The sequence below is a fragment of the Uranotaenia lowii genome, chromosome 2, assembly GCF_029784155.1.
Source record: "Uranotaenia lowii strain MFRU-FL chromosome 2, ASM2978415v1, whole genome shotgun sequence".
NCBI classification, from domain to species: domain Eukaryota; kingdom Metazoa; phylum Arthropoda; class Insecta; order Diptera; family Culicidae; genus Uranotaenia; species Uranotaenia lowii.
The window spans coordinates 426,731,183-426,757,915 of record NC_073692.1 but is presented as its reverse complement, the minus strand read 5'-3'; the positions used below and the strand labels follow the sequence as shown (position 1 = coordinate 426,757,915).

Here is a 26,733-nt window from a genome sequence, read left to right as displayed (position 1 = left end):
GTCCGAGGTTCGAAGGGTTACGCACTAACATGCTTGCCGCCTGCGGACCAGACACGACAGCCGACAACATCGTGCGAAGGATGTCGCGTGGGTGTGTTCCTGTGTAGGATACCTCCTCCGTTACCGTCGCGGAATGTTCGAGTCGAATGCGCCCTCTGCGACGGAGGCTGTGGGGATAAGACAAGACCTTCTCCGCAGTCGAACTCGTAGGGGGGAAGAGCTTTCACGTCGCGGTGGAGTGACTTCACGTCGACAGCGGGTGAGTCACTCGAGTCGGTGTTGGATGACGTCTGCGCCGGGAATTATCCGAGTAGTTTCGTAAAGCCCCGGACGTGTGTTTTGACAGGCTCATGTCCAGGATAAGCTGCTCTTGATTCGGCACACGAACGGGCAAACAGGAGAGGGCCTCGAGTCAAACCAAGCGGAGCCAATATTTCGAGTCTTTAGAGGAGAGGTCGTTGGTCTCTTGCAGTGGTCTCGAACAGAAGCGGAGCGCACGATAGTCGTGGGAACCAAGCGAGGCTCGAGGTACGAGTAAATACCGGACCTCGAGTCGTCAGAGAAGACCAGAGGCCCCAGGTGGACTTTATGGCGTAGGGGCACATAGTATCTAGCTAGAGTCAACCAATTGCACCCATGGACCCAACTAATAATAAAAAAAATAGATCGTAAGCTAAATTTAAAGCTAGATATACTTTTATTAAATTTTTTCCTCGTTTTTCTCCGGAACATTCAGGCGAGGCTTTTAAATGAAAAATTTCTGACAGGAGATCCGGCAGGTGCCTGATAGAAAGTTCGAATCGATTTCCTTCACGAATTTTTTTAAAATCTCATCCCGCTAACGGGTGTACCATTTTGCGCACGATTTAACCACCGTGTACGGAAGAGCGGCTTCGAGAATTACTAAATTATCTAAACCCCAATGATTTTCGGATAATTAGTTATAAAGTATCAACTCATGTTAGTCCTGTAGTATAATTTATTGTTCCTAGCGATATATAAAAAATATACCTTGTTTGTTCACAGTTAACAATGATTTTTTTTGTTCAGATTCAGATGAATTTTGAATAATGTTGCGCTCGTAAATAACAGCTAGTAGATAATGGATGTGTAGTAATAGATGTCAAAATAATTTAATAAAAACTCAACCAACGTACGAACTAGCCCACAACAGGAATACATGATTTTTTGTTTCTAAATTCAATTTGCAATAAAGATTATTAGTTCAGCCATAACTGAAACAGACTCACACACAGAAAACACAGAAATTGATCGATGTAGGACAAAAAAGAGTAACGATTTCCCCTAACGATGATAATATTTGTATATGAATTGCGGAAAATTAACTAACTGTTTTTTGCCAGCATAAGAATATTGAATGATCTTTAAACTCACACAATCATATGTATATTCTTTTACTAGAAAAAATTCTAAAATAATTCACTAGATGTGCTAACGTAATTTTGGATAATAAATGGAAGGTGTTTTTCACGATTATAAACAATCAAAATTGTTCATTTGAGGACGAATAGTACGGTTCTATCAATTCTTGAATGTTGATGAGGCCTTCAAATCAAACGACATTTGTTCTTCTTTCAAGCAACGAATAACTTAACTTTGATTGCTTTCAGCCGAGAACTTACATATATTATTGTTGAATCGGCTTAACAAGTTTCCTTCAAGATTGATAAAGAAATGATTTATGATTTATATACACGATTGAGTATTGCTTTTATCCGAAAACAAAAAAAAAACAAACAAAAAAAAACATCTTTGAGCTGCAAAAGTAAAGTTTGAAGCAATGTAACAGATAGTATCCTGATTATAGAGAGCATGTTTTAGTACATATGTGATGTTTTGAAGCATTTTTTCGTTAGTAGAGTTTTATACAATTTGAGCGAGCTTTTGAGTAATTATGCATCGTATGCATGATTACGAATGTATTTCATGAGGAAAGTACATGATATAGAACCAAGATCAGATGCTCAATTAATAGGTAACTATAAAATTACAAGGAAATCAAACTAATTTCTCTCAAGAGGCTCTGAGAAGCACCAACATGTCGCTAGTCTAAGTTGAGGTTTCAAATTCGATGAGTACGGAAAAGAGATGGAATTTATAGTTTTTTTTTCTAAAAATTTTGTGAAGATGATGTCTTTGGTAGTTAGAAACCAATTCTGCAAAACTTTTCTACAATTCCTGCTGAAATTAACCTTTTTCTGTTCAAAAATGGAGACCTAAATATAATAAAAAATCTTTTCTCACATAAGCTAACCATTGCTGTAGTCAAACTAAGTACGTTTCAAAACTGTTTTTAAAATAAGGACATTAGGGTTCAATGCTCATCGTCCAGCTCATCGCTCGACTCGTTTGAAGTCAACGTCCAGCGATTGCTCGGCTGACTGCTGCTGCTGATGTTATCCATAAACTCACAATCCCCTACAGTACTATCACAAACTCGACTCATGCCACCAGCACCAACTCCACTATGGTAGGATTTTGAACGCAAAACCGAGCTAAAAAAACAAAAATGTCAGTCCAAAATAATCTATTGTTCACATCAAACCTATACCTTTCAACGGTTTTCAGCCGATCGACTTGTTGCTGAGCCGCGCGCTTGGCTTCTTCCTGTTTGCGCTTTCCCTCCATGGCGGCCTTCATGGGATCGTAGCTGGCTCGCCTTCGCCACATCTCGAGTTCTTGCTCTTTCGCTTTCGGTGCTACGAAGAAAAAGAACGATTCAATTACCCATCAATTCGATTTAAAATTTCTTATCTAATCGAAATTGAAATATCATATTTTTATGTTGCGAGTTTCGAATGTAGACTTTCTTGATTTGAAATATTTTTTCTGCTTTCTGTGTACCACCTCAAAACTAATTTTTTTTTCATAGTTTGTAGTGTGTTTTTTCGCTGAATTTATTATTTTTTTATTATGTAACTTTTTTCATTTGCTGTTTTTTTTTATTCTTGATTCTTCCTTTTTTCTTGATTTTCTTAATTCGGTTTAGTTCTTGATTTTTGTTAACTTTTTAAATTTTCTAGATTTTTTTTAATATTTTGTTTAAAATTTTATAGATTTTTTTCGATTTTTTTTACCACCAATCGTGGCCTTGAGGATAGCGTTTAAATCTTCTGAGCCAGAGGCTATAAGATCGAATCTCGATCACGGCATTATAATACTCTTTCTGTGTGCTGGTGGTTTGAGCATTTGTATTATGCTGGCTATCATATCTCTGGAAGATGTATGCTTTAGAGTTGAGTAATTTTTGTTTTTTTCAAAGAAACATGAAGAAACTGTGATCATATGTGTTTGTTCGTTTTTTCTCGATTTTACAGATTTTTGTTGGTTTTCTTGATTTTCTCGATTTGATTTTTAACTTATTCTTCTTGATTTTCATAATTTTCTTAAATTTGCTGAATTTTCAGGATGACATAATTTAAAAACTTATGAGGCAAATGAAACCAAATTTGGCATGGGAGGGTATTTGGGAACGAGAAATGTTCTAATGATTATTTGAAATCCCTTCCTTCTTCCAGCGAGGAGGATGGAAATGGGGAAGGGGTTTCATACAATTTTTACTGCATAACTCAAGAACTACAACAGCAAATGGAACCAAATTTGGCATGGAACGATATTTGGGTACGAGAAATACGTCTATAAATATTTGGTATCCCTCACTCCTCAGGCTAGCATCTGACAAATGCTGAAACCACCAACCCACAGAAAGTGTACTATGTATGCCGAGACCGGGATTCGATCTCATACCCGCTGGTTTAGAAGACTTGAAGGCTATCCTCTACGCCACGGGCAGCCGCCTTAACTCGAGAATTAATCGAGCAAATGAATCCTATAAGAAGCATATTTCTATGAATATTAAGTTCTCATCCCTCAATTCAATGGGAAGATAGGAAGGTGGGATGGTACTCCTTTTCAAGTTTATGCATAACTCAAAAATTTACTGCGTAGATAAAACAAAATTTGGCATTGGACAGTATTTCGATACGAGATATATTCCTATGTGAAAGAATTCATTTCTTGCAGTAGGAGGATAGGATTGGGAATATTGCTTTATTTTTTTTTTTAAACAAAATCCAAGTGTTGGGGAAAGTGAAACGCCTGATGTAGCTGCTCGTTTGAATCAGCTCAAACTAAAAAGATAAAGTTTTATTCAGTTTGATAGCTCTAATAGTAAGTAAGTTATACCGACTTACAGTTTTAGTTTCGGCTTCTACAAAAAAATGTGCCTGGACGCGTGAGTTGCTGCTATCTTATCTGACCTGTTCGACTGTATAAAATGTATTTTTGAGCTAATGGATACAAAACAAATTCGTTGAAAAACTTACATAATTTCGGGAATATAGAAATTAACTTTAAACTTTATGACAACTTTTCTCTAACTTTCTCTTCCGATCGCAAACGAAAAAACAGTCCTCGCGCTTTTTTCCAGCCGCTGACATTTACGTCCGTCCAGGGAGGCCAGTTGAAGGGATTTTTTCCTCTGTGCCCAGTGGTTTTAACATTTCCCCGACCCGTAAACCTGGTCCAGAACCTGCTTCCTGGACAGATTTACCAATAGCCTCAATCTCTATGACTGCGAGTTTAGCCACCGGTCGCCGAAACAGTCCACTGGAAGTGCGAACCACCGCCTGTCGAACACGGCCGTCTTTTCCCACGATGACTTCAGCTACTTGCCCCCGGACCCATCCGTTGTGGTTTTCATCATCCGTGATGAACACTAAATCGCCTGGTTTCAGCGGTCTTGAATCTTCTAACCATTTGGAACTCACGTTCAAGGACGGCACATATTCCTTTAGCCACCGCTTCCATATTTCGTCGGCGATGTACTGGGACCTCTGGTAGGTGCTTCGAAGTGCCTCTGCCAGACCTGGTGGCGCTATGCGAAGATCCTTCAGCTCGGTTACCGTGCCACGCAAAAAATGGTTCGGCGTAAGCGCTTCAGCGTCCGATGAGTCTTGGGGTATATAAACCAACGGTCTGCAGTTGACGATCTCTTCGGCCTCAGCAATAACGGTCAAAAGTATTTTATCGCTCATTCGGTGTTCCGCATTCAGTGTTGCCATTGTCGTCTTGACCGTTCGTACCATCCGCTCCCATATGCCCCCCATATGGGGTGCAGAAGGCGGATTGAAGCACCAGCGCGTCTTGGCATTGGTGAACACGTTAGCGCAGGCTGTTCCGATCCGACGAATCTGCTCTTGAAGCTCCTTGTTGGCTGCTTTCAGATTGGTGCCGTTGTCGGAGAATATGACAATTGGTGGGCCTCTGCGCAGCACGAATCTCCGAATTGCCTTGATACACGAGTCAGTATTCAGCTTGTGTGCCACTTCCAAATGCACTGCCCGGACCGTCAGGCACGTAAAAAGAACAACCCACCGTTTCTCGACCAGGCGTCCAACGATTACCTCAATCGGTCCAAAATAGTCGACACCCACATGACTGAAGGGTCTCAGGAAAGGCGTCATTCGTTCAATTGGTACGGGTGCCATCGTAGGTACACTGCCGGCCAAAAGTTTGGGATCACCCACTAAAAAACATGCAAATTTTGAACGTTCATATCTCAGCCGTCTTAGGACATATTGCAAATCTTCTGATCTCATTTGAAAGATAATGAGCAATAGCTATCTCGGAGGTATTTTGCCTAGATATAATGTTTTAGTTTTGAACTTAAAACTTAACCTAAAGTTATAACATTTTCAAAAAACCGCACTCAATATTCAAAGCCGATCATCTCGGGATAGGGTGGACCAAATCTAAAAATTTGAGTGGCATTAGAATTCCTGTTCTTTACTTCTCAAAACACAATCAAAAAATTTCGAGAAAAAATTCAAGAATGTATTTTAATTAATAAAATAGACACTTGAGTTATCGTCCAAAAGTTTGGGATCACCTCTTTGTATGGTGAGTTTGGGATCATTCTTATAAAAACATGCAAATTTATTTTATTCATATCTTTCTCATCTAACATTGTATTGCAGATCTGAAGGGTTCATTTGGAAGCTTAGGAATTGTTGTTTTTTAATAAATTCATTCAAAAATTTTATTTTAAGGTGAGAACTATAAAAAAAATCTGGGAACTTTCAAAAAAACAATCAATTTCAGGTGATTTTTTTATGGTTATCACTTCAAAATATAATTTTTGAATGAATTTATTAAAAAACAACAATTCCTAAGCTTCCAAATGAACCCTTCAGATCTGCAATACGATGTTAGATGAGAAAGATATGAATAAAATAAATTTGCATGTTTTTATAAGAATGATCCCAAACTCACCATACAAAGAGGTGATCCCAAACTTTTGGACGATAACTCAAGTGTCTATTTTATTAATTAAAATACATTCTTGAATTTTTTCTCAAAATTTTTTGATTGTGTTTTGAGAAGTAAAGAACAGGAATTCTAATGCCACTCAAATTTTGAGATTTGGTCCACCCTATCCCGAGATGATCGGCTTTGAATATTGAGTGCGGTTTTTTGAAAATGTTATAACTTTAGGTTAAGTTTTAAGTTCAAAACTAAAACATTATATTTGGGCAAAATACCTCCGAGATAGCTATTGCTCATTATCTTTCAAATGAGATCAGAAGATTTGCAATATGTCCTAAGACGGCTGAGATATGAACGATCAAAATTTGCATGTTTTTTAGTGGGTGATCCCAAACTTTTGGCCGGCAGTGTACGTGCGGTCGGCTCCTTTTTACTTTGCACCATTGACAATTATCCATCGACCGTTTCACACAGCTCCTCAGCTTAGGAATATAAAAACGTTGTCGAACTTCGTTGAACGTGGTCTCCCGGTTAGCGTGTGCAAAACGCCGATGATAGTCAGCTAGCAATAGATTGGTGATTTCGTGGGCTTTTGGTAGAATGATGGGGAATCTCGTATCGTAGGGGATGAATTCAGCAAATTTTGTCCTGCCGTCCATTCGCAACACATCACAATCGTCCAGGAACGGCTTGCAATGATAAATGGCACTGTGTTTCTCAATCGGAATCCAGTTTTCTGACGTTAGCTGACGGTTCTTCGATGTGATAACTATTTCACATGAAAACGACTCTCTTTGAGCAATTTTCCACAACAGGATCTCGGCTGCTTCGTATTCTTCCTGCTTCAAAGGAACTACGGTACATTCGATGTCACGGATCACCAATCTCTTCAATCGTTCGGTGGCGTCCGGAATAACCTCTATGGGTGCTCGAGCAATGCGGCGACGACAATTGGAGATAAATCTGTAAAGGCAACAGATCGTCCGTAGGAGAACATTCCACCGTGAGAACCGACTTACATCGATGATAGGTTCGTTAGTCTTGAAAGTGTGGAACATGTGGCACGCTCGAAGCTCGATTGTCGTGTTTGGTGTTGGTGTTTTCTGCGTAGGCCACATCTCCTCTGGTTGCTGGAGAAAATCGGGTCCGTTGAACCAGGGCCCTTCTGGGTCCAGACAAGGACCTCTGCCCCACTTGGTGAGTGTATCTGCCACGTTAGCCTTCGAGGGCACCCAGCGCCACTCGTCGATCTTCGTCTCTTGTAGAATCTCGCCAATCCTGAATGCGACAAACGGTTTGTACTTCCGTTGATCGGATCGAATCCATGACAGCACATTTTGCGAATCGGTCCAGAGCAAACGCCTCGTTACCTTCAGCTCATGACTATCTTCAACCAATTTTAGCAATCTTGTTCCGAGTACCGCACCCATTAGTTCCATGCGAGGGATGGACAACTGCTTCAGTGGAGCCACTTTCGTTCGCGCCATTACTAGTGAGCATCGTGGACCTTCGTCGGTTTCGATCCGGAAGAAGGCTACAGCACCATACGCCTGCTCGCTGGCGTCGACGAAAACATGAAGTTGTAGCGACTCATAAGCCTTCGGTGGAGCATTTTGCAGATAGCAACGGGGAATTTTCACCTCTTCAATCAACGACAGTTTATTTCTCCACTGCGACCAACGGGTATAGCTTTCGTCATCGATTTTCTCATCCCAATCACACCCGGTACGCCACAGACTTTGGAGAAGGATCTTGCCATGTATTGTGAACGGAGAAAGAAATCCGAGTGGGTCGAAAAGGCTCATTACACAGCGGAGGGCTATCCGCTTCGTCGGTCGCTGATCATCATTTAGAAACGGTGATAAGTCCTTCCGCAGATTGGTCGAGAAAGTAAAGATGTCTTCGTGGGGACACCAGATAATTCCCAGAACGCGTTCTCTTGTTTTGTCATCCTCTGGTTGCAGCGGCACTCGTTCGTCGTCTTCTTTTCCTCCCAGGGCTCGAATAAACGATTTATCATTCGAAACCCAGCTATGCAGCTCGAATCCAGCTTGTGAGTACACGTAGCGGACCTGCTTCGCTCGGTTGATGGCTTCCTCAGGAGTATCGGCACTGTCAAGATAATCGTCAACGTAATGCCGACGAATAATAGCCTTCGCAGCGTCCGGGAATTGATCGGCGTGTTGAGACGCATTCAGATTTTTCACATATTGGGCAGACGTCGGTAAGCAGGCTGCACCAAAGGTACCCACATCCATAACGTACACGTCTGGCTTGGTGGTAGGGTTTGTTCGAAAAAGGAAACGCAATACGTGCTTATCAGCTTCCCGAATCCGGTATTGGTGGAACATTTCGCGTATGTCCGCCTTGAAAGCCACCGGTCGTTCCCGAAATTGTTGAATGATAGCTGGCAACGAAGTTAAAAGATCCGGTCCGGTAAGTAGAATGGAGTTTAGCGACGTTCCGTTCACTTGAGCCGCCGCGTCCAGGACCAGACGTATCTTGCCAGGTTTGTTTGGATGGACAACAACGCCGAGAGGGAGGTACCAAACCTTCTTGGGATTCGCCAACAACATTTCTTCATCCGTCAACTGATGGGCGTACTGCTTCGCTTGATATTCCACGATTTTTTGGTGTACAGCTTGTTCGAGTATGGGATCCTTTTTCAGCCGTCGCTCGAGACCCTCCATCCTCTTGAGCGCCATCGGGTAGCTGTCCGGCAGTTCAAAATCGTCCCACTTGAATAGTAATCCAGTCTCAAAACGGCCATTTACTCGTACGGTTGTTCTCTGCAGCAGGTCTCTAGCTCGGCGAATTTCATCCGACTCCGGAAGTTCACTCACAGTGACTCCAGCGTCTTCGGCGGCGAAGTAGCCGCGCATCATGTCATGCAGTTCCTGGTTCGATAGTTCCCGATGACAACCCAGGAAGCCTTCAATGTGTGAGGCTCCCCTAGGTCCGTAGATGGTCCAACCAAGGTGGGATCTGACCGCAATAGGTTCGTTGGTTTTGCCAATTCTTGATTCCAAAGGTGCCAACAGATGGACGTTGTTGAGTCCGATCAGAATCTTCGGTTCCTCTCCGTTTTGATTTGCTGTGTACAAGCCGTGAAGGTGCGGATACTGACTGGTAATTTCCTCGAAGTTTATGCGCTGTTTCGGAAGGTACAGCTTTTTCACGGTTCGTGCCTCGTTCAGGTCTAATCGCTCTCCCGATGTGCCATCTGATACCTGTAGTGACAAGCAAACAGAACTAGGTTCTTGTCGGACGATGTTTCCTGTCCACTGCAGCGTAAGTGGTTGTGGTTGACCGTTAGCGTGGAGGCTAGCTACGAGGCTCTCCTCGATGAGCGTCATCGACGAACCTTCGTCCAAATAGGCGGAAGTTGATATCGATCGTTGCTTGAAGTGTAGTACAATCGGTACAATCCGGAATATCACGGAATGCTGCTTGGACGTATGAGCGTGATGTTGTCCCACAATAGTTGGTATTGTTTCTCTTGGATTGGCTGTTACGTTCCGGTGCACCAAAGGATGATGGTGTTCTCGACAGTTTCCAATATTGCAAGTTATTTTGAATTTGCACCAGCCTCCGTGCTCGTTCAGGCACCGTTCACACAGTTTGTGCTCTTCTTTCTTCTTCAGCCGCTCGGTCAAATTCAAACTTCGAAAGATGTCACAGTTCCTGACCCGATGTCCATCCTTCCTACAGATCGAACAGACTAATTGGGGTTTCACGGTTACGTTGCTGGCACTGCTGTGTGCGTATACAAATCCTTTTTCCTTTGGCCTTGACTTTTCTACTTTGGTAGATGCTGTTCCTTTTGAATCGACGACAAGAATAACTTCGCTGGCTTCCGCTACGATGTTTGATGCAAAATCCGCGAATGTGCGGAGCGTCACTCGATCAGTCAATCTCCGGCACTGCACCCACTCACGCTTTGTTGCGGCCGGGAGTTTATCGACCAGTTCCTGAATCAGGATCGGGTTGACCAAATGATCATGTAGGTTAGCCGCTTCCAAATGGTCACATAATTCTTGGACCGCCATCCCAAAAGGAATATAAGTTTCCAGTCGATCGCTTTTCGGTGCATCTGCTTTTCGCACTTTGTTCAGTAGCGTATGAATCAGCTGCTCGGGTCTTCCGTATAACATGCGGAGCGTTTCGATCACGTGCGGTACGGAGTTTGGCAAGAGTAGCCGACTACGGACGGATTCCAGTGCCGGTCCCTTAAGGCACTCTTGCAGGCGGACGAGGTTCTCGACGTTAGTGAATCCGCAGGCGTCTGTCGAGTTGGTGTAGCTACTGTAGAACAGCGGCCATTCTTCGCTCCTTCCGGTGAAAATCGGTAGCTTCTTGGACAGGACCTGACGGGCGGCTCGTTGTGCCCTGGTGGGCCCCGACCCATCTCGAGAGCTGTTTGTCGACGTTAACGATGCCTCCTCATGTCTCTGGTTGATTCCCAAAACGGGTTCTTGCTGACGATATTCACGAGTGCCCGGTTGCCACTGAAAGATAGGGCTCATGCGGCGCATCTCTTGGATGGGGGTTGATCGAAGGTGCTGTTCGGGTGGTAAATCATTTATCGCTCGCTTGGCTGGTACTTCCGGATGCCGCCTGGGCGTGAGGTACTCACGAACCTCCTGGTCTTCGGTTTCGAACTCGTTCAGATCTTTCAGCCTCGGTTCTGGATCGATGCGGTGAATGAGCCAATCGTTCACCTTTTTTCGGCTTTCATGTTCAGAAACATCGTTCGGCTCTCCGCCAACTGCACCATCGTCGCTTCCAAGTTCTCTAACCGTCAGTTGGTAGCGGTCACGCTGAAATTTTTCCTGCAGGGCGCGCTGCTTCCGTTGGAAATCGATTTCTTCAGCAAGCTGCCTTTCGAGCATCGCCTTTTCCTGCGCCAGTCGTCTTTCTTTGAGTTCTTTTTCCTGTTGGAAGCGTTTCTGCGCGAGCCGCTGCTCGAGCTCCATACGCCTCTCGCTGATTATCTTTTCCGCCTCAAGCTGCTGTTCCTTCATCGCAAACTCCTCTTCCATGCGACGCATTTCCAGCTCCAATCGTGAAGAGGATCGTTTGCTGCTTTTTGACGTAATCGATTTGCCGTCATCTGGTTGTCTTGCTCGGGTGTATTCCGGATCGGCGACGATTCCATGATTCGATGGTGAATTTTTGCTTCCGGTGGGCACTTGATTGCCGGGATTTGCCTGAAGAGGTAAGGGTTTCGGAAGAGTTCCGGCAGTAGATTTCTTGCCAGACTTTTTCCCCTTTTTCTCCCTCTTAGCGGCGCATTCCGAGCAACGGAACTCACGGTGTTCCACACCGGGTGATTCGCTCACGCAAATGAAATGGAACCATGCCCCACAATCGTCGCAGGCAACCATTTCCTCGTTGTCCGGTTCGGCACATTTGCTGCAGCTTCCCATCTCAAAGTGAGGTTATGCACCAATAAAACTTTTGAGAAAATGTTGGGGAAAGTGAAACGCCTGATGTAGCTGCTCGTTTGAATCAGCTCAAACTAAAAAGATAAAGTTTTATTCAGTTTGATAGCTCTAATAGTAAGTAAGTTTTACCGACTTACAGTTTTAGTTTCGGCTTCTACAAAAAAATGTGCCTGGACGCGTGAGTTGCTGCTATCTTATCTGACCTGTTCGACTGTATAAAATGTATTTTTGAGCTAATGGATACAAAACAAATTCATTGAAAAACTTACATAATTTCGGGAATATAGAAATTAACTTTAAACTTTATGACAACTTTTCTCTAACTTTCTCTTCCGATCGCAAACGAAAAAACAGTCCTCGCGCTTTTTTCCAGCCGCTGACATTTACGTCCGTCCAGGGAGGCCAGTTGAAGGGATTTTTTCCTCTGTGCCCAGTGGTTTTAACACCAAGAAATGGACAAAACTTGGAAAATCATTTTGGTATGGTTCTATGATTATTCGACAGATTTGTAGAAAGGGGAAAAATGAGGTGGCTCTTTATTAATTTTGATGTAAAGCTTAAAAATTTATCAACCAATGGAACTATATTTGATATAAGAGGATTTTTTGGTAAAACTTTTAAAAGCAAGAAAGGTTGTTTGCGTATGAATAATTTAAGACCTTCCTCTTTCAGGGCGAAGCTTGAACACAAATTTATAGATCAAGATTCAGAAAATTAGTTAAAGTCATCTTTGTATTGCAATTAATAACTCCAGCTGGAGCTCTCATTTTATACAACGAAAATAGATAAATAAATCTCATTGCTTTTGAATTAAGTTATAATTTGATTTAAAATGATGTCAAAAAAAAAATTTAATTTGAATAATTTCTAAAAAATATCATTTATTTTTGAAATGTGTAGCAAAGCACACCGGATCAGCTACCCAAGTAACCATAAGCACTAAAACATAGCCCTTAATCAACACTATATTCCCATATATAACTCTGTATTAATGCTTGTTTTGCACTATATGCGTATATAATGCAGATTTAATGCTAAAAAGGCGAAATAGCGGACTGATTAAATGCTATCACAACTTAGCCTTTAATAAGCATTACAAATGCTGAATTAGAGCACCATCAAAACGTCATTTTTCGAAAGCCGTATAAAAGCATTAACAATGCATACTTAGAACACCTTTTGTTTATTTAATTATTATTTTTTGAATAATTAAAATGAACAAAAAATAAATAAATAATTATTATCTGCAACATCAATCAACCTGCTGAATGAAGGAGGATTAGGATTATGCCTGCTTAATGAATTCTTCTGAGTCTCGAACCGAGGATCCCGCAGCAGCCTTTAGCTCTCCTTGCGCCTTTACCATTTCGACCACTCTTGATGCTGATAAGGTGGGTGAAAAAATCCGTACTTCAAGTACTGTTCGGGTCACACCACTCCTAATGCTTATTAACTTTAGAGCTACTCTATATGTGCATATAGTGCTATCATTAGTGCTAATTTTCTTTATTGCTTCTATGCATTAATAATGCTTATATAAAACAAAACAGCATTATGAATGTTGATTTAATGCCAACTTGCATTAGAAATGGTGATTTCATGCTAACTTGCATTAGAAATGTTGATTTAATACTGATTCAGGGTTTTGGCTTAATGCTTATGGTTACTTGGGTAGTATCTTTTTAAATAAAAATAGTTTCCTAAGATGTGTGGTCAATTTATTTGAAAATTAAAAAAAAAACTATACAATAAAATTCGGCGAATTTATTCGAAAATACAAACAAAATATGAAAATCCAAAAAATAAGTTTTTTTGAATAAAAACTTTTTACTATTTTGAAATTTTATTCAAAGAATTCAATTGATAACTAAAGAAAACAACATTTTGGTACCGTAAAACGAGGTAACTTTGATCACCCGGGTAACTTTGACTCACAATAAATCTTTACACATTATCATCAATAACTCAGTCTATAGCTTAAATTTTTGGAAACTTTTTTTTTTTTTTTTTTAAATATGTCTTTATTTGTATCAAATCATCATTACACTTATATCACATTATTGCATTAAACCAGGTGTTCAGCTCAACAATGAACTGTTCATAGCCCTATAGTTAACTAGATTATAAAAATTTATTTATAAGATTTAAATTTGCTAAGCGCAATCAAGTTTTTAATGTAGGAGAACATCCTGTAATAGCAAAAATATTTTATACTTAAAACTAAACACTATCCTAAAATTAAACTAAACATAAAGAGAACGAATCTCTGCGATGGAAGACTGCATCGATTTGCCTCTGAAGTTGGAGATGATTTTGTTGGCCATCTCTTCGATATATTCAATGCCTGCAATCCGATGAAGATCTTCGGTGCTGTGCCAAGGTGGAAGCCGCAAAATCATTTTCAGAACTTTGTTTTGAATCCTCTGGATGGCTTTCTTCCTCGTCGCGCAGCAGCTAGACCAAATCGGAACTGCATACATGATCGCTGGTCGGAAAACTTGTTTGTAGATGAGCATCTTATTTCGCAGACACAACCGGGATTTCCTGTTGATGAGAGAATAAAGAGATTTAGTGTATTTATTACATTTAGATTGAATATCTTCAATGTGATTCTTAAAAGAAAGATTCCGATCAAGTGTGAGTCCCAAGTACTTCACGTGATCAGACCATTCTAGAGAAACCCCATTAAAAGTTATGGAATGATTTTCATTAGGTTTTAAAAAATTTGCTCTTGGCTTATGGGGAAATAAAATAAGTTGAGTTTTGGAAGCGTTAGGAGAAATTTTCCACATTTTCAAGTAATTCAAAAAGGAATTTAAATTTTGTTGCAATCTACTGCGTACCACCCGTAAATTTCGACCTTTGGCTGAAAGCAAAGTATCGTCAGCAAATAATCTTCTACCTTTTCCTTCTGGGACATCAGGAAGATCAGAAGTAAAAATATTGTATAATATAGGCCCAAGTATACTACCCTGAGGGACACCAGCTCTAATGGGTATCCTTTCAGAGCATGAATTGTGATAGCTTACTTGCAAAGTTCGGCTAGTCAAATAATTTTGAATAATTTTGGTGAGATATACAGGAAAATCAAATCGAGCTAATTTAGCTACTAAACCTTTGTGCCAAACACTGTCAAAAGCTTTTTCAATATCAAGAAGAGCAACACCAGTTGAATAACCCTCAGATTTGCTAGCGTTAATCATATTAGTTACACTCAAAAGTTGATGTGTAGTAGAATGTCCATGACGAAAACCAAATTGTTCATCAGGGAAAATAGAATTCTGATTAATGTGAATCATCATTCTATTCAAAATAACTCTCTCAAATAGTTTACTTAAAGAAGGAAGCAAACTAATTGGTCGATAACTTGAAGGCTCTGAAGCACTTTTTCCAGGTTTCAAAATTGGAGTTACTTTGGCATTTTTCCATTTATTGGGAAAATAAGCCAAGTGAAAACATTTATTGAAGATTTTAACTAAAAAATTTAAAGTGCTTTCAGGCAACTTTTTAATAAGAATATAGAAAATCCCATCTTCCCCCGGGGCTTTCATATTTTTAAATTTTTTGAAAATCAATTTAAGTTCATCAATATTTGTCTCACAAGAACTTTCAAACACAATTTGCTTAGAAAGAATATCATCAAATTCTAGGGAAATTTGAGCATCAATTGGACTTACAACGTTTAAATTAAAATCATGAGCAGACTCAAATTGTTGGGCTAATTTTTGAGCTTTTTCTGAATTAGTTAAAAGAAGTTTATCCCCATCTTTCAAAGTAGGAATTGGCTTCTGGGGCTTTTTTAGAATTTTAGTTAATTTCCAAAATGGCTTTGAGTAGGGTTTTATGTCCTCTACTGCTTTAGCAAAATTTTCATTACGAATGAAATTTAAACGACGTTTGATCTCTTTTTGAAGGTCGCAATAAATTAATTTCAAATAAGGATCCCTAGTACGTTGATATTGGCGTCGACGAATGTTTTTCAGTCGTATCAAAAACTGAAGATCATCATCAATTAAAGGTTGATTAAATTTATGTTTAACTTTAGGTATTGAAGCGGCTCTAGCATTGACTATTGAAGTTGTCAAATTTTCTACAGCCAAATCAATATCTTCTATTGAATTCAATGGAACGTTTACATCTAAATTACGTTCAATAAAATTCATATATCGCTCCCAGTTAGCCTTTTGAAAATTAAAAGTTGATTTTAAAGGGTTTTCAATGGGAATTTGGGATAAAGAAAAAGTTACTGGAAGGTGGTCTGAATCGAGGTCCGCATGAGTAACTAATTGACTACAATGCTCGCCTAAATCCGTTAGAACCAAATCAATTGTGGAGGGATTTCTAATTGAAGAAAAACAAGTATGCCCATTAGGATATTCAACAGTATAATAACCTGCAGAGCAGTCATTAAACAAAATATTCCCATTTGAATTTGATGAAATATTATTCCAAGATCGGTGTTTTGCATTAAAGTCACCAATAATAAAAAATTTAGATTTATTTCTGGTGAGTTTTTGTAAATCTCCCTTCAAAAAATTTTTCTGTTCACCGCTACATTGAAAAGGCAAATATGCGGCAACAATTATAATTTTCCCCATAGAAGTTTCTAATTCAATTCCAATTGTTTCTAAGACTTTTGAATTGAAAGAAGGAAGAAGTCTAAATTTGAGACGACTATTGATGACAATAGCTACACCCCCACCTTGTCGATCAAGTCGATCATTTCGTAAAATTTTAAAGAAAGCATTGCTTTTCAAGTTATTGTCTGGCTTTAAAAAAGTTTCAGTGATGGCAGCAATATGTATGTTTTGAGTTTTCAAAAATAAAAAGAACTCGTCTTGGTTAGCCAGCAAAGATCTAGCGTTCCAATTCATAATATTTAAACATCTATTTGGATCCATGAGGGAATCGTAAAGTCATAATAATTTTGTTAGCATAATTAAAAGAAGTTTGGAAAGCTTCAAACATTGAATTTGCTTTCAACATAAGTTGCATCATTTCCATTAAATTTTGATGCAAAAATTTTAATTTTTCCTCAGTAATTTCACCCAAATCAACAAAATTGTTAGAATCAGAAGAGGAAGGAGAAGAAAAAGTATTTGAATTTCGGGGATTTTCCCAAGCCTTCGCATGAACGTTGAGACTTGGTTTTTTCCCATTTTTATTATTTATGCCTGGAGAAGGCAACCCATTTTCAACCACCTCTGAGAACGATAAACAACGAGTCTGTGGCGCAGAATCAGCCCAGGTAACATTAAAATCACTTCGGGTATTACCCAGCCGTGATTCCAATGTAGGCCGAGGCTGACTGCGAACAGGCAGGTTGTTTGCCGGTCTGACGTGTGTAGACGAAAAAGAGGAAGGAGGAGAAGAAACTTTTCTGGAAACTTTGGGGTTTTTCCTAGAAGCAACAATTTTTGCCCTAACGGGACAATCTAGAGAATTCGAGGAATGATTACCTGCGCAATTCGCACACTTAAAAAATTCTGTTTTTGGTTTATCACCACCAAAAAGGCATTTAGATTTTTCATGATCGAATGAGCCGCAAAACATGCATCTGGCATTCATTCTACAATTTTTAGTGCCATGACAAAAAGCTTGACAACGACGACATTGCGTAATATTTTGTAAAAAATTGGTATGGGATTTACGAAAAGGTTCAAATTTTACTCGACAATGAAACATAAGACGAGCCTTTTCCAAAATTTTCAAATTATTGACCTGATCCTTTTTAAAATGGATCAAATAAAGTTCAGGAGCAAAACCAACACTACTGGTATTATTCGTGTTGGTTCTTTTCCTCATTTGAATTACTTGAATTGGAGAAAAACCTAACAAAGAATTTAATTCATTTGTGATCTCATCCGGTGTCTGATCGCCGGTGAGACCACGAAGTACAACTTTAAAAGGACGATCACCTCTAGTGTCGTACGTAAAAAATTGGTGTTTTTTATTATTCAAATAATTTAAAATTTTTTGAAAATCATTAAAAGATTCCGCCAAAATACGAGCAGTTCCCCTTCGACCGATCTGAAAAGAAATCTTCACATCCTTGACGGAAGTGACGATTTCTTTTCGAAAGGCATTGAAGTCAGGAATCGTGACCGTTATTGGTGGAATCTTTTCGTTTTTAAGAGTATAAGAAGAAGAAGAAGGTTTCTTAGTACTCTTATCAGAATTAAATATGAATATTTCCTCATCACCAATGTTATGAAGGACATCGAATGAATTGGAAATTTCAACTTTTTTGGCAGATGGCCCTGGATTAGGTTCAGCAATCCGTTTTCTTCCGGCCCTTGAGCCGGCCGAAGACTTCCCCATGCTGGAAAGAAAAGAGAAAATATGAATAAAAGAAAATGAAAATAATTTTAGCACTGAAAAGTGCTGATTGAAATACAGGTAAGGAAAAAATAAATAATGTAAAATGTTCCTGCAGGTACACAGCAACGATACGATGCTCCGGCGTACGTGTTGACGGCTTAACGGTACAGATGGAAGTGGAAATTTTTGGAAACTGATTTCTGCGTTTGAAAGCCTATTAATTGAGCATCAAATTGGCAAAATTTTGTTTGTATTTGAAATTTTTTTCTGTTAGTAGAAATGTAATTTCAAAATCTAAAATAAATCCAAAATATCTATTTTATCCAAGTCTCGCAAACAAACAGCTCTCTTGATGAAACCAAAAAGGATTTAGAAGCAAACAAGTTGTTGAAAGTGAATGAACTTTTTTTTTATTTGTGTGTGTATAGTTATAGTGCTATTTTTATAGCATTTAGTGATAAATTTTTGATATGTAAAAAATAAGGACATTTTCCAAGAGTAAGCCCGTATTCGACAATTGCATAGGAACTCTATCAAATGGTTAAATTGAAATGGAAATAGTGGGAGGGCCTAGAGGAATATGTGAAGGTAAAATTTCATTTGAATAATGTAGCTCAAACTATTTAGCAATTATTTTAATTTTTGCCCCTAAATGTATGCATCAGAAAAGTTCTTTTTTCGAATATAATTTTTTTTAAAGAAAACGTTAGAAAGCAAACTAAATTGATAAACTTGCATTTGTAAATATTATGAAAGTGTTTTTTTTATCCTTTATGATCAAGAAAACTCTTTAAAACCGTCAAAATAGAGACTGATCAATCTTACCCTAAAGCTTCAAATTGAAAACAGAGATGAAATCGATTTTATAGGAGTGTAATAAATTTCTGCAACCATGTTTTACGTTCAAAGGTGTCCAGTACTGATTTAAGAAATGTGAAACATGCCACATTCCCCTTTACAGAAAAAATAATCGAAAAATATTAAAAAAAGGAATCAATATTACCCCGGATCACGGTACCTATGTTAATTTGGTAGATTTTGAATTTTCCAGAAATTTCCTGAACTCATATCTTTACACAGATTTTGTCTATCGCCAATAATAAGTGAAATCAGTCATTGATAACTGATTAACTAAAGAATCTTCATGAATGAAAAAACTGATTCTGAATTTGTTTCATATACCTACTTCATTTGATTAAGGAAAAAAAATTGATCATGATGATGATGATGAATAATCTAATAAAAAATTAAATTCTACAGTTTTTAAAAATTGGGAAGATATCATTACAATTATTTCCGACATTACTGAAAAAAGTTTGAAAAAAATGGTTTTATTTAACTAAACCTATGATTAATTTTTGCTTTAAAAATAAATCAAAAATTAAATTTTGATTGAAATGCTTTTAAAAAATCCTTAAAATTCCGTTATTAAACACAAAGTAAACAAATAGAATACTTGTCTAACATTTTTTGTAGAAGTCAAAATAACTTGCAGGCTTAGAAAAAGTTCATAATGGAATTAAAATTTTGTTTGTAATGTGTTCAAAAAGTTCCTAATTTTCTTAGATAATTTTTAGGTATTTTTGAAAGTTATTTAAAAAGCACATAAGCCGATAGAAAAAATCTATTGCATTTCTGGATCTAATGAGTTAAAGAAAATTAGCTATAAATTCTTCGCCCCTTAGAAATTTTTTACTTTTGTGGCCTTGTGCAATTTATCAACACACTTTTTAATGTGAAGTTGAGCATCGAGAAGAACAAGAACAAGAACAAAATCTGAAACAGTAAAATAACTGTTTAGGTGCAGAGAACTCATACGACCCATAAAGCTGTTTCAGATAGGAACGGGAAGGGTGCAATTGAGGAGATCCTACATGGCAAATAGGATTGATGAATGATATAATAAATGAAACATTAAACAATCTCACCAAAGTTCCTCGCCAAGAGTGTTGAATTTTCTAACATTTTCCAATCGAAGCAGTACAATTTCCCTCTCGAGCTCGGGGGACAAAATATTAATAAGGCAATTTGTATAAGCTTGTTGTCAAATTAGTTTGGCTATTTGAGTTTTTTCACAACAACTCCACAGGGTAATGTCACTTCTCTATCACTTTCACTTAGACAACATAATCTTTCTATCCCAACCTCCAGAACCATAGAATTGACCACTTTTTGCAACAGAAGGATCCGGCATTCCGAGCGCAAATTTACAGTTAAACTTTGCATTGAAATCGTAGGATTCAACAAGACCAAATTTATACATCCTTAACCTCTTTAAAAAAAAAAAACAATCACTTTAGGCCCATTGAATGAAAAACGAAATCCAAGTACCGACACGAACAACAACACCGCTATAAAGCAAGGTTCTTTCGATACCATGAGGCAAATAAACCACTCCGAAAGACCACGTCCTTAAACTTGGAGCACTTATCTCGGTGGCCATCCCTGCTGTGAACACCCGGCCACACATTGATACCACTAATTTTCAATTTATTTAGATTTATTGGATTGAAAAACGAAAATTATCGGAATTATTAGAAGAGCGAAAAAAAACGCGTGCGGTGTCAATTTGGCATCGCCTACTTCCACGATTTCAAAGATCCAAATGATGTTAACAAATCAAATGATTTTAACGGGTTTAACAATTTTGACTTCAATAATTTTAACGATTTAAACCTTTTTTTATGATTCCAATGATGTTAACGATTTTAACGATTGATTTTTTTTAAAGATGAGAAATATGGTATATATTTTTATCTAAATAGTTTTTTCTATTTGACTAGTCAATTTGAATTTTTGTGTTTAATGTTCAAGTTTTATAAATTTACAATGAATTTCAATTTTCAGTTTTAGTTTTAGATTTTTGTTTTTTGATTTTATAAATACTTTAGTAGGATTTTTTTTTAAATTTCAGTCTTTAACTCGTCATGTTTCTGCCTTACCTTCTTTCTTCCCCGGTTTGGGTCCAGCAGATTTGACACTCCTCACGCTGATTCTGTTCGGATCGGCTCTGGCCATCGAAACGGAAGAAGTGCTGGGGCTTTTCTTTAAATCTGGCTTGAACAGATAGCTTTTCGTTTCGTCTTTCTTCAGGAAATTAGCACTGTTGTTTGTTTTATACTTTGAGATGTCCATATATTTTGGCTGAACCTTTGTTTTTGAGGCAGGCTCTTTTGAGACCAGCTCCTTAGTAACGCTTTTACGGGACATCGTCATGTCTTGTTTCATGCGGTTCAGGCTAGAATCCCTGGGCATGGACGATCGATCACGCACCGCACCTTTGATGTTTAGTGCTCTGCGTGGAGGTTCTGGCGTGTTCGGACAAGCTGCGGCGCCTTGTTTGCCTGCCATGGCTATCTTCCTGTTCTGTTCCACCCTCATCTGGAACGTCTTGTTGCCTCGCGTGTTCGTTATGCTTTGCTTTTCAGATTTCGCGGCCGCTTCTTCCTTGTCGCTTAGTTCTGAGTTCGAAGATAGATCGTTGTCTAGTTCTAGATCGTCATCGTTGTTGATGTATAAATCATTATCATAGGTATTGTAATCGGTAACAAGTTTTTTAAAACTAGTGCTACTGGCCGATTTTTGAATCTGTACATTTCCAACTTGTTTTTTCGTGGACATTTTTGGAGTGTGCGTCGGTGTGATTCCTTTTAATGATTTGACCGAAAACGAGCTCGACCTCTTTATGGGAGAAGAGTTGTGAGCCGTATCTATTGCGGAAGCTGCCAGACCTTTTGGTACTGGCTCAATTTTTGATATCGGCGCCTGCTTTTTGCGTGTTGAGAAATCTTCCTTCTTTGCGCCCAGTGACATATTGCGTAGATCTGTCGATACGACTAAAATGTTGTCATCATCATCATCATCATACTCGATAGAATTTCCAGGTTGAATTTGAATATCCCGACCGATAGTCGTTGATATTCCTAGTTTTTGAGAACATTTTAATGGTTTTGGCGGTAGGGTGGTTATTCCTTCGAAAGAATTATGTCGCGTGTGTTTTTTAAACTCTAACATTGCATTCAATTGCTGAGTATCGTAACTATTCGCTAGTTGGTCGTTCATGCCAGATAGCATATTTTCATAATAGTCGGAATTGTCGAACGAAAGATTCCTTCTGTGGTTAAGCATTGGGTTTTGCTGCTGTCGACTCAACAGTGATTGATGCTGCCTCGGGTATATTTGGCAGTCTACATCGAATGCATTCACTGGACGTATTGGAGAACGGAGGCTGTTCATGGGAGATATCTTCGGCGACATATGACGCGAAGCTGGGCTCATGGGGCTGGAGTGGGAAGAATTGTGCAACGAAGCGCTTCTTTGAGAATTCCTTCTGTGCAGATTTTGCAAAGTTGATATCGCTGCAGCAGTCTTATGCAAATACATTTCAGTCTCATTCATTGATATATCCTGTAATAAAAATAATACATGAACTTAAGTTTGATAATCATGACGGCCTTTTGAATAATAGTTGCAAAACGAAATTAAAAATGAAATCCTTAAATGAAATGACTTTTCAATCACTCACCGAATTACTTCCTTGTAGGCTGCGGTTCCGACTGACGCTTCTTGCACGCCCCGTGGAGCACACCGGCGACGGAATCTTGCTAGGGCTCATGGGAGGTTTGGAGGCACCAATTTTTCCCGACTGCCGCAAACTTCCACAACGGATAAAGTTCTTATCGTCGCCACCGTATCCAACATAGTCCTGTTGAATGGTAGGTTCACTGTTGCTGGTGTTGTTGAACAACAGATCTCGTTGTTTCTTACTCAGATGATACTTGTTCATGTTGTCCTCGAGTTGGTCGTACTTTTTCGAATCGTAATAATCACTTTTGGTCATATCGATATTGTAATCGTAGCCGAATTGATTCTTCTTCTCGAAGTTGTAGCTTTGAGTCATCGCCGAATCTGCTAGATTCGCATCATCTGTGTGTCTGGAATATTCTCGAGCATTCTTGGCCCACTCTTGAATCCAATCTTTTTTACTCACTGCTGAACTTATGGTAGAACTGTCTACTGGTTGATTAACATTTGAGCTTCGGTAGTTTATTTTTTCAATTGCCTTCTCTGAATCGGTGTAGCAGTTGAGTATTTTGGGTTCATCATTTTTCCTATGAATGTTGAGGTTTGCTCTACCCTCCACATATTCGGAACTATCAATGTGAGCTTTTGTGAGACTATTTCTTCTTTGCAAACGCGGATGGCTTTCCAAAGACGGTTTAATACTAAGAATTCCACTTGTAGTTACTGAAGTGAATGTGCCCTGATCAGGAGAAGCTTTCACTTCTTTGACGACGTTTCCTTCGTACGATTTATGTTTGTGTGTTATATTTCTAACTCTAGTTTTAAGTTTTTCCAAATAAGACTGTTTAGGTTTATGTGTTGTTGACAAAGTTGATTCGTGTGCCAGATCGACTTCCAAAACGTTGGGTTTCTTTCGAGTAGCAGGTTGGTTATCAAAATATGCTTGATCTAAGTCAATAACTTCTAGTTCTTCTTGAAAATTCGTTGGCCGCTTTGGAATTGATGGAACTGATTCTATTGTGAAAAGTGATTTCTGGTTCGACTCATGAGTGCTACTGACTGGTATACGGTCTATGTTCATTCTCTCTTTTTGTTCTTCTGTATAATTATCACCATCTAGCGTGTAAGTTCCTGCTTCACTTACACTGTCGTCCTTTTCGCTGTTAAAATTTTCTAACGGAGGTTGACTACAATGGATTCCGATAGACGAATCCATACTTTCCGCATTTTGCTCGGAACTGGAACAGGAAATGTGTTGTTGTTCGAAAGCCATCTGGAGGGTGGTTGATTTTGGAGCAAATTTATTGAGGGCTTTCGTTTGTTTCGATGATACTTTGGTGGCTACATCGGTAATACTGGTTCTGGGACTCCAACTGTGTCGTGAATTTCTCGCAGCTCTCGAAGATGTACTTTTATCTCGTAGTTTCACTTCTACTTGCTCATTCGACAAAGGCTGCTGATGTTTTCTTGGTAGATTTGCAGTCTGTGGTGGTCTTATCGTTGTTGAAGAAGAAGCTGACTGGGTTTCTAATTTTGATAAAGACACTCCTCGTCTGTGACGATTTTGAAAACGCTCAAGCATTTTCTCGTGCCTTTGTTGATCAACCTGCTTCCGACCATCTCCGAAATCAATAGTAAATGCTAATGCATTCCGCACTTCAATATCGTCACAAGCATTATTTTCAATTTCACGCTTTGACGAACTTGATTTTGCACTATAACTTGCACTCTCTCCATCATATAAAGTACCAGTCATGCATTGTAATTTCTCTCCATTATCTGCATCTGCAGCCAGCTTAGAAAAAGTATCATCAGCAGGTGAATTGTCACTCTTTTTGGAGTTTTCGGGACTCAAATCCACCTTTTCTTGTTCCAGCTCCTCCGATTCTCGATCCGAGGGCTGTTCCTTAATATTGCACTGCATATTTGATTTTTGCTCCATTTTGAAAACTGCAATTTATTTTACTACATTCGAACTATTTTGTATCCAAACTTAAGCATATCCAACTTTGCTCAATTTTGACAGCCTCCGACATTACATCTTCCGAGAGATGATGTCATTCGCAAAACAAAAATTTATTTCAAACAAGGAATTATTACACTTCGCTTTTAAAGTGTTGTCATTTTTTCGCGATTGATATTGATATTACTTATGAAACGGGAAAGAGTCATCTACGAAAACACACTCAGGGTATTGAACAATTTGGTAATCTTCGCTGCTTGAATTCTAGGTTCCACTTTCTCGTTTCTACCATGTTGCACATTCCATCGATAACTATTTTATCAACATGTATACGATTCACTATGCCTGCCTTGAAATAAAACTTCCTATTAAGTCTACAAACTTTCTGCAGCTCAACCACATCCCAAGATTATTGTAAATATTTAGTAATACTACTCCAAGTCATCCGTCATACGGAACTAATTTTCAGAAAGACATCCAAGCTGCAAGGGCCGTTGAGCTAGCATCAAACACCTTCCATAAAGCTGCCAGCTGTTTGCTCAACAACTGTTTGATAGGCGGAGTGGGACGCGAAAGGGAACACAGAGGAAAAAAGCTATGTTGGCTGTCACAGTGAAGATTGAAAGGTTGATTTTCTATAAGCGTTAGGTGCGTTACCGAGACTCGTTTGGATCGTATTCGTGTCCCGAGTGAGAATGATGACTAAACGAGCACAAATTTCTGCTGTATAGATATTTGCTATAAATTGACGCAAGGCATAGATGTTTGACATGGGTTAGGGATGAATCATCCCAGAGGATGAAAATCCCGTATAAAAAAAAAAAAAAAAAAAAAATGTTTGACATGAGAGCTGCGTGAACATTTAAGAAGTTTTCAAGTGTAATGATGTAGTTTTTCTTACGTTGTTGTTTCCTATTCTTTCTAAATTATTGCTTCAGGTGTTAAGTTAAGTAAGGGGTTCTTATAAAAGGTGTTTTTTTTTATTTGCAATGTATCTATTTTAAATTTTCTATCAAAGTTAATCAATTTTAAACAAGGGTCGCTATACGCTGATAATGGGAGATAATAACCAAACAGTAGCGACACAAAATCTTCCATAGTAGAGTTTAGAGCTTTTAGGAACAGGCATATAATTTAAAGGGAATTAGCTCCTTATGTAATTTTTATTAATTATTTATTTATTTATTGATTTATTTATTTATTCATTGAACATGTAGTGTAAGGTAAATAAATTCCTTTATTAATACTACATTTAGTGCTGCTAAGTTTGTATTCAAAAGATTCCTTATAACTATATCTATTCTAACTATTCTCTAAGTATACATCTGGGGCAAAAACTTACTGATTCCCCCCATTGAAAAAGCTATGACACTTTCTCCGAAATAAATTTAAAGTGTTACTCGTTTTTATACTGTTTGGAAGATCATTCCAAACAGCTATGCCCTTGAACAAAATTGTTTTATTGTAGCTTTCAGTGTAATGACGTGGTATTGAAAAATTAAATAAGCGATTACTTCTAAGAAGAATAAACTTGCTTAGTAAATAAGTTGGACTTCTTGAGTTGATGATTTTATAGATAAAAATACTAGATCTCAATTTATAAAAATTATCGAAAGATGTTCCTAAAACATGTGATTGATGATGACTTACTCTATGGTAACGAGATAAATTGAAGATGAAACGAATGCAACTGTGTAATGCCACTTTAAGCCGGTTCATTATAAGCAAAGGCGCGCCGACTAGAAATTCGGCTCCAAATATCATATGCGGGATTATAAGAGTTTTCACCAGTATTAGTTTTATGTTTACAGGTAAAAAATGTGAAGTGAACCTTAGCATACGTAACGTTCTATAAATTTTCGAACACTGGGCATTAACAAACGATGTCCATTGCTGGTTGTTTTGAATTATTACACCAAGATTTGTTAGGCTATCTACGTATGCGATGTTGTCATTGCCAATTCGAAGTGGTGGTAAACTTGAAATATTGTGCGATGCCGAGAAAAGCATTGCTTTGGTTTTATCGCTGTTAATAGGCAATCGATTCCTTTGAGACCAGCTGTGTACGTTTTGTAAGTCGGTATTCAACGTATTAATAAAACAGTCTGGTGAAGTATTAAAAGCATGCGAATAGAAGTTTAACATGTGAGACTTTATCGAATGCTTTTGAGAAATCTATCGTCAGCAATA

General features: G+C 38.6%; 2 protein-coding genes across 2 annotated transcripts in view; both read right to left on the bottom strand.

Annotated features, from left to right (window-relative positions):
• Window positions 1-26,733, bottom strand: part of LOC129742315 (40S ribosomal protein S12) — a 244,334-nt gene that overhangs the window by 104,802 nt on the left and 112,799 nt on the right. The gene's annotated exons all lie outside the window — the stretch shown is intronic.
• LOC129742309 (uncharacterized) lies at window positions 962-24,953 on the bottom strand. Its single transcript, XM_055734192.1, has 4 exons — window positions 22,582-24,953; window positions 20,999-22,463; window positions 2,573-2,720; window positions 962-2,516 (listed from the first exon to the last, which is right to left on the bottom strand). Exons 1-4 carry the CDS (start codon window positions 24,520-24,522, stop codon window positions 2,336-2,338), a joined length of 3,735 nt encoding a protein of 1,244 aa, XP_055590167.1. The 5' UTR covers window positions 24,523-24,953; the 3' UTR covers window positions 962-2,335.